Source organism: Micromys minutus, assembly GCF_963924665.1.
Source record: "Micromys minutus genome assembly, chromosome: 31".
Classification (NCBI taxonomy): Eukaryota; Metazoa; Chordata; class Mammalia; order Rodentia; family Muridae; genus Micromys; species Micromys minutus.
The window spans coordinates 9056953-9069057 of record NC_137966.1 but is presented as its reverse complement, the minus strand read 5'-3'; the positions used below and the strand labels follow the sequence as shown (position 1 = coordinate 9069057).

The 12105-nt window shown below is 43.8% G+C and overlaps 1 protein-coding gene across 6 annotated transcripts in view; it reads right to left on the bottom strand.

Moving 5' to 3' along the window:
• Positions 1–12105, bottom strand: part of TENM2 (teneurin transmembrane protein 2) — a gene marked incomplete at its 5' end in the record, with an annotated part of 923762 nt that overhangs the window by 279260 nt on the left and 632397 nt on the right. For all 6 annotated transcript variants that reach the window (XM_080942456.1, XM_080942457.1, XM_080942458.1 and 3 more), the window contains one exon: positions 8262–8496. In XM_080942456.1, coding sequence (XP_080798582.1) covers positions 8262–8496 — 235 coding nt within the window. The remainder of the gene's footprint in view (positions 1–8261; positions 8497–12105) is intronic.

Here is a 12105-nt window from a genome sequence, read left to right as displayed (position 1 = left end):
GAAAGCAATGTGGGGTTTGAGATGCACCCCCACCACCACCCAACACAACTGGCTCTTCTCTCTCTCTCCCCACCTCCCTCTCACCTCCATCCAAGAACCAGCCCCCTTGCCTCTATCTGATAAAGGTGGGGCAAACAAGAAAGACATAGCCCGGTTTCTCACTGGTAAGCTTGCCTATTGAGCAGGTCTGTTATTGAGATTAATAAGCTGCCAGTTTCCAGGGAAGACTAACAAAACAGCAAAATTAAAGTGCAGTGCGACGTGAAATGCTGCTGGTGGCCAGGCGGGATCATGGTGTCAAAAAGGCAAGGTAAAGCTATAAAATAAGGCTGAGCTTGAAAGGCTAACTTGGAGGTCTCATTAATTTCCATGTTGCCTCTGATGAGAATTTAGAGGGGCATAATGTTTAGCAGTATGGAGAATCAAGCCGCCTATTGATTTGAAAAGCACTTCAGTGCATTTCGTTCTCTTGGAATAAATTCTACTTTTAAACCTTACTTGAAAACATTAGGAAGAGGTGGGGGGGTGAGGTTGGGGAGGAAGCAAACAGGTTACCTTGGTTTAATATTCTCAAGATCAAGCATGTCAGTGACGCTGTCAGAAAATTAATCCTTCGGTAGAAAAATCAATCTGAGAACAAGTTTGGAATAGTCTTTGGACTCAGCATGAGGGAGATGTTTCAACAATCTGTCTGCTTTCTCTTTGAAAACCTTATTTACTAAAAGGTCTTGCATCCCGGTTTCCAAATATGCACTGCTAACGAAACATCCAAATTAGGCCAGGATGAACTTTGTCTTGAAGACAGAAAAGCATGAAGCTTTCTGAATTTAGGATTAAGACCTTGTGAATGTGCTTATTAAGCTCCGTGTGTTTACCTCTCAGAGCCCCTGCCATGGCTTCTGGTTAAAAGGACAACAAACAGGCCAAGTGAATAGCCACGGTACCTGTCACCACAAGGCTGCTTTCTACCTACATGGCAAAGTTCTGTTTGGAACAAAAAGCATTAAAATCATGAAGCTAGCACACAGAACGTAAAGCATTCTTCGGAAACCCGTGTTGCAGCAACCAAGGTACAGGGAGGTCTTTAGTTTACCAGGTTGCCACCAATTTATGGTGTTGATAAAATCATAAAGGTGGTTTAGTAGAAAGGAAGCAGAGACAAATTACCCTTCACGAGAGTTTTATTAGAGGAGATGTCCCAGCACCTAGCCATGGGTAGCCATTATGGGGGACTGGAAGGAGAGGCAGAATCTTTGCTTAAAGAGGACAAGAGGAATTAGTGACTTGACTTTGTGCCAGGAGTCATATGCAGGAAGGCAGTAGATAAAAGAAAAGATGAAATTCAAAGTTTTCTTGGGCCTGGGTGTTAGAGGGGGATGCCCTTGCAGCTGCTAATGGGGGAAGGAGGGTCTACTCTTTGTAAGAGGTGTGACATCACAGACATGTTGCTTATCGGGTCTTCTAGAAGACAGGGAAGACCTCCTTACATCATGCCCAGATTATGCTTTCACAACCACTCAGTCAATATCTAGTAAGATCCATAGATCATTTGTTTTTAATCTTACTCTCTCAAAATGCATCGATTTCACTCTCTCCCTAGGTAAGTTAATTTTCTGCGTTCTGTTAGGACGAGTATAGTTTCCATTCCTTACCTTATCTAGTTTCAAACATCGTGGCGGTCAGGAACACACCACTGGATTCAGGTAGACATAAGTTCAAGTCCCAGCTTTGCCATTTGCTGTTGGGTGATGTGTGACTTAATATTCTGAGGTTCAGATCACATTAATGAAATTGTCCACCCATTCATTCAATCCAACAGTATCTCTGAGTAACCAGGATGACCTCAGACTTGTAATCTTCCTGCCCCTCCCCACTACAATGTTCCCTGAATTTCTAATGAAAGGATAAAAAATAGAGCCTAACCCCTCCAAGGACCCCCAAGCTACCTCACTCTAAAGGAGCCTTAACCCCCTAGTCTAAGTAACTAAATACCTCAAATTCCAGACCCTGTTCTCTGCCAGTAAGTAGATATAAAGCCACACTCATTACTGTTCCAGAGCTGTTTTCTGTATGAAACTGGGTGAAAGGGTGTAAGACAGGCCCTTGGACACTTGAGCCAGGCCTAGTAAGTTAACAGGAGATAAGCTGACTTAACCACTTATCTGGCTTCTGCAAACTGCTTGCACCATAGAAAACACCAGCCCTACTGACTTATCCTGACTGCCATTGTCACCCCCACACAGGAGACCATGCAAATACAGACCTCCGAGACTATAGAAAACTGATTGGTCCATGGAGCGCAGGCTTAGATAGTTTAACACAATTGGTCCCCAGAGCTCTGGTTTAGATGGCTTACAATGATTGGCCTAGAAAACCCAAGCTTAGATAATTTAAAATGATTGGTTTGTGATTCTTGGGCCTTGTTGTGAATCCTATAAAAGCTGTTCAGATCTTGCACTCGGGGTCTGCAGTCCTCTACCCCTGCGTGGTGTTTGACTGTGGGCCCCAGCGCGCTTGGAATAAAAATCCTCTTGCAGTTTGCATCAAGATTGCTTCTCGTGAGTGATTTGGGGTGTCACCTTTCCTAGGACAGAGCGTAGGGGTCCTTGCTTTGAGGATCTAACACAAATAGGATTAAGAATATGAAGGTCTTAAGGAATTGGTGGTGTATGTATAAAGCTAACTGGCAAGGAGACATTTCTGAAAAAGAAAAGTTGTTATTCAAGACCTCTATAATTCTGTAGAGTAAATTGAACATAATTTCTAAAAAGTGTGTGTGTTTGATTGTGTGGTGGGGGGACATAGGTACCATAAGGTATAAACATACCAGCCAAGTTGTTATTTGTAAATGATTTTGTGTTACTGAAAGTTCCAATTGGTTGATCAGTCATATTAATATCTATATATGATTCTCTTGATTTCATGAACTCCTGTATTCTACCACAAAATGTGTCCCTTATTTGGTGAATGGCGGTCATGATGCATAGAGGTCCTAAGTCAGAACTCTGACTCCTAGCCTTCAGTTCTGCGCCTGAGCAAGCACTCATCACTGAGATCACTTGGGGGATCTTCCTCCTACTTACTATAGCTCTCACAGTGGACCCCTAAGCAAAGGTACCAGCTTTCCCCTCAACAGAATCTGTTGATTTCATTCTTTTGCTTAAATTGCCCCAGAAGTTTTTCATTTTGCTTTGGAGGAGTGTCCCAAATTTTTATCACAGACCAACTTCCTGCTCTCGATGTCCTTGTCTACTTTATAGCCTGCATTCTTTCCCTGGCACTCCAGTTTCCCCTCTTTTCCTCTCTACCTCTTTACCCCTCTTCCTCCCCCATCCCCAACTCTTCCTCTCCTGTGTGTGTGTGTGTGTGTGTGTGTGTGTGTGTGTGTGTGTGTGGTATGCATATGTATGGGGAGGGAGAGATAACCTTCAAGTGTCTTTCCTTTTCTCTCTACCTTGTTTGGAACACAGTTTTCTTCACTGTTGTGTATGATGGTTTAGCTGGCCCAATAGCTTCTGGAGATTTCTTGCCTTTACTTCCCATTTCCCACAGGCATGCTGGGATTACAGATGCTTGTGACTATGTTTGGCTTGGTGGGTTTTGAGGATAAAGATGTCTTGCTTGTACAGTTAATGCTTTTATGCACTAAGCCAGTCTCCCTAGTCCTAGAACTCTCTTTTAGGATTCTTAGGTCTGATGCCCATTTGTCATGGGTCTGACTTCTCTGTACCTCTCATGGCCACTTTCACCATGGGAGAGATATTTATGTATTTATTCACTTGCTGGTGCTCTGCCTTATCCTGTCTAACATTTCTTCAAAGGTATCTCTCTCTCTCCCCCTGTGTGTGTGTGTGTGTGTGTGTGTGTGTGTGTGTGACTTCTCAATGTCTGGCACATAGTAGGCCTTTTCTTAATTAGTTCTAAAATGAATTATGGATAGCCATCTTGAAAAGCAATGTGCTGACTTGTTTATAACTTGATGATGTGAATGATTAAAGTCAGGGTTTCTGAAGTTTCAAAATGCCATTCTCCTTGGTCACCTGCTACACAGACCATTGGAGGAGTTCGTCTCAGCCAAATACAGAGGGAAAGTTGGATTCTGTCACCAAGATACCGCTACTGTTTTAGACAAGAGAAACTGACTTCTGACACTTCCCAAGAAGCTGCCCAGTAGGAAGATTCCTGACCTTGGCTTTCTCTGCAGAGACAGACTAGACAGGTGATAGGAAAGATAGGAGAGGGCAGGCAGGAAGCATGTCAGGACTTGATTCTGTACTGGAGGAAGATGGAGGCTGGTGATATATTGTAAGGCTTCCTTGTACTGGGGTTCTCTATCAGGTACTGAAGTTCTGTCGCTATGCCATGGCTAATGACATTGAGGGTATGACCCAGATGTTAGAACTGCCTGTTATAGCTCACATGTAAGCTGACTTCAATTGTAGAAATTTACATGCACTGTGCTCTAATGGAACTAATATTTATATAAAGCGTATAGAAATTTATGTTATTTCTATGCACTCAGCTCTACATTTAAACAGCTCTTCTTACTGCTGCTTGTGTGTGTGTGTGTGCACGAAAAATTCAGCAGTCACACTCTCTACCTTATGTTTTGAAACTCTCATTGAACCTGGAATTCATGGCTAGATTAGCTGTAAATTGAGCTCTAGGGATCTGTCTGTCTCTCATTCCCCGGTGCCAAAATCACAAGCTCTTGACTCTGTGCCTGCCTCTTCCATGAACTCAGGTGTTTGTGCTTGTGTAGCAAACCCTTGGCTTACACAGCCATCTCTCTAGCCCTATTTCTGTGCCCCATGTCATGTATGTCTGTGTTTCTGTAGCCAGTATTTCCAACTCTTTATGTTTAAAGATGGTTTAAGGATCACTTTCCAGGCCTCTTTAAGTCTGGTAGGGACATCAACTCGCAATGCCGAGAGGCAAGGACCTGTTCCCACTGGTTTAAAAGAAACACTGGGATTTGGCAGCGCATCTATGGGAATGGCAGGAAGCCTGTTCCTTACCTGCAGAGTAGGAGCTTGTCCATCACTCCCAGAAGTTGCAATGAACAAGGGGGAAGTCATGAAGCTGTGAGTAAATTTCCACTTGGGGTTCTTAGTTCGTGTACTTTCTGCTTATGTGTTTCTCCCTTCTTTGGGTTGTGTGAGAGCTTAGAGCAGAATATATACCTTTTATTCATGACCTACTCAGTCTCCAACATTACTTTCTGGAAATTCGATACCTATCTGATAACAAGAGAGAAGACACTGTTTTAAATAGATGGGTTGTTTTTAAAACTTCTCTTTCTCTTCTTTCTTGTGAAGGGTGAGCTAATGAGACCACAGTTATCCTGAATTTATATGCTATGCAGATTTATGTTACTTATTTAATTTTATTTGCTCTGTGTGTATGTATGTATGCATGTGTGTGTGCGTGTTTGTGTATGTGTGTGCCTGCGTGTCAATATGTGTGTGTGTATGTGTGTGTGTGTGTATGTGTGTCTGTGTGTGTGTGAGTGTGTGTATGTGTGTGTAACTGTGGGTGGAAGCCAGAGGTTGACGTTGGGTGTTTTTCTTAACTTTTCTCTACCATAGCTTCTGAGACCTGGGAGTCCCTGTCAACCAGGCCTGCTGGTCAATGAGTTTCAAGGGTCCTCCCACTCCCTCTCATACCCTACCCCCCAGTGCTGAGGTTGTAAATATGTGCTACTGTGACAGGCTTTTACATGAACATAGGGGATTCAAACTCAGGCCCTCATGTCTATGCAGCAAGCGCTGCACCAACCGAGCCATCTTCCCAGTCAGTTCTTTATTTCAGGGCTAAGGATTGAACAACAGCTTTACACATATAAGGTTAGTCCTCAGTCACTGAGCAAAAGATTCCACAAGTGCTGTGGAATAGTGCTCAAGTTTTCATGTGCAGCTCCACTCTCTGTTCAAGTTCTCTGTGCTCTGATCTTCGGAGGCTGAAATTTGGCTTCATTTCTGGGAGTCGCCCCAGTCCTGGGCCGGATACTCTCATTCCTTAATCTTTTGGATCTTGAACACACTGATCAAAGAACAGGCAGGCGCCTCTCTCTCTCTCTCACTTGTCTTTTCTTTCAGATAGACTTCAAGGGTTTGGAGATCCTGTCTATGTGCACAGCTCATCTTTGATTCGCCTTTCCCAAGCACATCACTGAAGACGACCGGTCCTTGGAGAAATGGTACTTGTAGAAAGGCTCTGCAGAAGTACTCTAGAGAGCAGAGAGCAGGTGCTGAGAGAGATTACCTCCAGACAGTGGCGAGTGACCCATTGCTTCTGTGGGTCCTTTCAACCATGTGCTCAGCAGGGGGGCATTTTTCTTAGAAGTGGTTTCTTCAAAAACAAGCCTCCTGGGAAACCAGCTGGTTTCATCACAAGCTGGGAGATATGTTTTATTTGCATCCTTTTAAAAATATTTGTATCTCGTTATTTTATGTGTCTGAATGTTTTACGGGCATGTACATCTGTGTTTCAATACATGTTCTTGTGACCAAGGGGAGACTGCTTTTAAGAAGCAGACTCATGGGTCTGGCCCTAAATTGGACAATTTAATGCAAAATACACAGACGGTTCACCTAAACCGGCACCCTCCTCCTTTACCATGTGGGAATTCTTAAGGGCTCTCCCTGTAGGTTACCTTATAACTTATCATCTTGGTGACATCAGAGAGACTGATTGCAGTAATGTCCCTTTAATTTACACTGCATCTTTGAAGAAGAAATAGTCATCTGCTTAGACCTCATTGGTTCTGATAATGTTCGGACGTATTAATGTACATAGAAACGACAGATTCGCATACAAATAAAGCGCAGAATAAAGCCTTAATTCCAACGTCAACACGGCAGCCATCTAACCTTGTCCCCCTTTCTCTCATCTCTTTCCACCCAGAAACCCCTTTACACGGATAGTTATCCACCAACATAAAAAGAGTGTGATAACTCCTGAACTTCCTAAACACAAGGAGACAAAACAGAAAATCTCATGTAGTTCGGGTGACCAGTAGCCTCTGGCATGGCTGTTGGGAGATGGCTGCATTACTGCGGGTATTAGTTATTATCTATTTTGTATAATCCATCGGTATGATTTTTACTGCCTTGTCATCTTTCAAGCTTAGAATCAGGGTGGTAGGCATAGATGGAAACCATGTCGTAAAATAAAATTGGAGGTGAGTGTGAAGTATGCCAGCGAGGGTAGTACCATACGCCGATGCGCAGGATCTTACTTCTTTTAAACTTTAAGGAAGTTGCAGACACGCTAAAACTCCAAAATGTTACAGCTTTCTAAATTGATTCCAGCGGTGGGCAGAAAATCCAGTGGCCATTTCCAGAAACACTGTGGATTATTTCTCTTCTTCAAACCCAGATGATTCAGGTTTTAGAACCGACTGAGCATTTTCGGAAGCATCCATACAGATGGATGCCTCTGTGGCTCTTTCAGAGAAGCAGACAACTGGAGCAGACAGACCAAGAAGGTGTCTGGGGATGGAGCCACAAGGCTCTTGAAGCGTCAGACAAATCTACTCAAGGCCTTCACTGCCCACTGCTTGTCCTACCACATCGTGTCCCCAGGGTCCTCTTTAACCTCCTGAGGATAGTGTGGCTTTTGGAAGACCAGAAGCAAAAGCGGGTGAAGGAAAGAACACAGAAAAACAAAAGCAAAGCCAGAGCCAGGGATAATTTCCAGATTCTTCCTTCCTAACACGAGTACCTCCCTGTCCCGCTGTTTGTTTTCTCCACATCCCTGTTTGCCCCAGAGCCAGCAGGCTGTTAGTGAGTGCAGGAGCAGGAGGGGGTGAAGTAGGCCAGCAGGTTGGATGAAATATAAATTAAAATTAGACTTCTGTCAGTCTGGAATCGGGGATTGTTTTCAAGGTCTCCCCAAACACTTAATTTCAAATGAGTCTTCATTTATTACTTCAAGAAAGGCCAAATGCATAATTTATCAGCAGCATTCAGTCAATATACCCTTATAAGCACATTTCCCATGAGCCTTTGAGTAAAAATATGTTATGCTAATTCTATTAGTTGGGTACACAAGAGCTGTCTAAGAAAGTCAACAAGCATTAAAAGGAGACACATGTGAACAAAGAAATACTGATCAACCTATTGTCCAGGGTCAAATTACCAAGGGATGAGGAGGCATTAAGCTTGTCTCCTCATAGTGACAATGTCTGTCCAACCAGAACTCAGAGCCTTCCGGAGCCATGTGACTCTGGTGACTTAGGGTGGGGAACAGGGACTTACCGAGTCTCCAGCGGCACGTTACTGTTTAGCACCCAGCTGTCCTGAAGCTGAACGGATTCTGGTGTGGTGGCCAGGTCATTGGGTGCAGGAGCTGGGGCGTGGATTTGACTCCGCCGATTGGTCAGTGAGTTCCTGTTGAGGGAGTTGGCTGAGGAGTGGTGGTGGGCCAGGGTGTGGTTATGCGGGGGCGGCAGAGGGGGCCTCAGCGTTGACTGACTGTGGTGGTTCGGAGGGCCTGGAAGAGAGGAAGGAGAAACAGCCATCAGCACCCGTCTAGCCTCAGGAGCTCTTCACTTATGAGGTGGGCTTTGCAGCCAAAGTCTATAGTGACTGAAAATCACAAGCCAGGAGGGACGGCATAGAACACCTGGTGTCATTAGTCACAAACAAATACTGTGCTTTATTTTATTTTATTTTTTTTACTCATCAATATGCATCAATTAGAGAGCAAAGAGGATGGAGATTAGAAAAGCCAAGTAGACTAGGGATGGAATTATCCCCGGAATTATCTGATATTGCAATGGAAGAGATAAAACAAAGGCCGATTCTGGCTGTGACTAGTTTTTTCTTCCATTTCCTGGTAAAATTTAAAGGCCCAGTCCTCTAGAGCAAGCGAGCAACAACATGAAAACCCCATTAGTCTTGTAGAAGCAGAAGATACAATAACTGTTACTGGAGGCCGTGATGGGGGGAAGACTGGGAGAATCTGCCCAGTGAACACAGAGACAGGAAGGCCAAGTTCTGGGGTTCTGCCGCACAGTTGAGTAATTATAGTCCAGAGGAAAGCATGTTTCCCACTGAAGGCTAGTCTCTTGAATGTTCTGTCACCGAGAAATGCCATGTTTCAGGTGGCAGGATGCTAACTATCTGGGTTTGATCATCGAGCAGGTAATAGAAGTATCACACTGTATCCCATACATTTGGGCAATTATTGTATGTCAATCAAAAGTGGTTGCTGGGCCAGGGAGACAACTGTGGGTAAAGTACTTGCTGTGTAAGCATAAGGGTCTAGATTCACATCCCTGAAACTTATTGCTCATCTACAGTCATGGTCCTTCTTTGGGGAGATGCAAGGCCGCGAAAAGAGAATCCCAGAGACTCTCAGGGCAACTAGCCTAGCACACAGAGTGGTGAATATCCAAAGATGTTGTCCCAAAGGAGGCAGATGGTAAGATCTGATACCCAAGGCATGGAACACACATATACATATACACACACATACACACTCATACATACATACATATATATATATATATACATATACACATAATCACATAAATACACATCATATACATACATACCACATATATACTGACACACATACACACATATACACATATACCACATACACTTACATAGACACACATATACATACATACACACATATACACACATACCAGATACTTATACACACAGAGATACACATACACACATATACACACATACCACATACACACACTTACACACACACATATATGCATAGACATACACATATTCATACACATCACATACACACATATAGACACACAGACACACATATACATACATCACATATACTCAGTTACACACACACACATACACACACACACACAGAGCTTTCAGTAGAATCATGGTAATGACTAGGTAGGTAATAAAGCATTCTGTCTATGGACAGGATTGCAGCTGAGAGAGTGTAAACTGTTCTTCAGAAGATCCAGGTCAGTGTCCTGAGGGGCTAAAGACAAACTGTAGGAAACACTGAGGACCTGTACTTTTGGAGGAAGTTTCCCGAGTCTTTAAGAAGTTGACAGTTCAAAATAGATAGATAAACAAATAAATAACTAGGCATACAAATATACATATACTTGTATAGACTTTTTAAAAAAAAAATGTCTGCCACCCCTTTCTGACTAATAGGTTGATAGCTGCTCTCCACTAAGAGATGAGTCCTGAGACCAGGGTCTGCAGAAGCTCAAGGGAGATGTTTCAAAAACCACAGTCCCGGTTCGAAAATCACAACCCATCTTTCACATCCTGAAACCCTCTATCTTTGCAGGGGGAATGCTCACATGAGAGCCGCACTTCCAGAAAGGTCCTCGTGTAAATATTCTTACTCAGGATGGCCCTGTCCATGGTTTGCCTAGCAAACCATCTGCACGGTGGAGTATTTTGAACATGGCGAAATCAAAAAAAGAAAAGAAAAAGCAGTTTCCTATGCGATGTGAGCCTATAATTTCCCTTTAATGGGCACTAAAACATGACTTTTAATCTGTGTCCTTTGAGAAAGTCTATTTTTTTCCGAGGCCTCCAGTCAGTGTTGGCAGCTCACCAGGTGACTGCTGAGCCTTGTCATTTTGGCCCTTGCCAACTTAGAAAATCCCCAGCTCCTGCCGCCCTGGCTTTAAGAAGCTAGCTCAAGTCATTTAAACAAGCAATTTGACACAGATTTCAACTACCTGTCTCCTTATGTGGTCAAGCTACATCTCCAAAAGGTGTAATCTACATTCTGGGGTTCCCGTGAATCCGGGAGAAGCATTCCGAGGGAAAGACAACATGTCATAAAAGATAGTAGGTTTGGAGCCATCCCCACCAACGAAAACAGCAGCAAAAGTAAAGAGAGAAAAACCTGTTCCTTGAAGTTACTGTCTCCGGGTTGAAATTACTTGGGGATTTTTTTTTTTAAATGTTCAGAGAAAACACAACTAAAGCTTCAAACCCATTGGGAAATGCCACACAGTACGGTTGTATAGATTCTAAATCGTGTCCTCCAAATGAACCTGTAATTCATGTTTTACATTAGGCAGCGGTGACAGTCTAAATACATCTTTGGTGGAGTTTCATCGCTGTAGCAGGCTATTACGCATGCCGGCGTTGTTGAGTGACTAGAAATGTATAGTTCCGTGGTTATTTAGCGCTCTCCTGTCTCCTGTGGGGAGAGGTGGGAAAGGGGCAAAGTGACCTAATAGAGAGCTCTTAGGACTCTCCCTGCCCCTCACAGAGGGTTAATGAATTCCCGCTTCCCTTCCCCCCTCCTACAGGCAGTATCCTTATTCCCTGTGAGTTAGGCAATTAAGAGACTTGCCTGAGGAGGATGAGGTGAGTCACTGTGCAAGGGGGAACCACACTCCCTGCTCCTAACCCGAACTTTCTGTCTTCCTCTGCCCCCAGCTCCCACCCCCACCCCACACTCAGGACCACACACTCTCTGCAAGTGCAAAGAGCCAAATGAGAGATGTAATTTCCTGAATGAGTTCCCAAACTGGCCGGCTCCTTGTCTATTCACCCCAGCAAAGTTTCCCTTGTCTCTTCCAGCTGTGTGGTCTTTGCTCATTGTCCATCTGTGCTGGGAGTGGGTGGAATTCCTGTTGTGTGCGTGTGTTTGTGTGTGTGTGTCTGTGTGTGTCTGTGTGTGTATGTCTGTGTGTGTGTTTGTCTGTATGTGTCTGTGTGTGTGTTTGTGTGTGTGTGCTTGTGTCTGTGTGTGTATGTGTGTGTGTGTGTGTGTGTGTGTAAAGTTTTCAAAGGTGATACCTAGTCAAGGGACAAATGAGTCAGGTCCCTGTGTGATCTGTTCTACACACTCAGGACAGTGAGCATGCACATTAATTGAAAGAGAGGTCAAGGGCCTCTCTCCAGTTCATCTAAAAGGAAGGCTTAGAACTTTCTGAGCAAAAAAAAAAAAAAAAAACCTAGAGAAGAGTAGGGGAAGCTAAAAGAACACCCAGTTGCCTCCTGTGAAGCAATGTGTGATTTCTTTTCAAACAGGTGACTGACAGCACCGAACACAAAAGCTCTCTGGCACGAAAGAGAAAGTTCTCGTTACCAGTGCTCTTTTCCACAGTGCCTGCAGTTGCTCACGTATCCA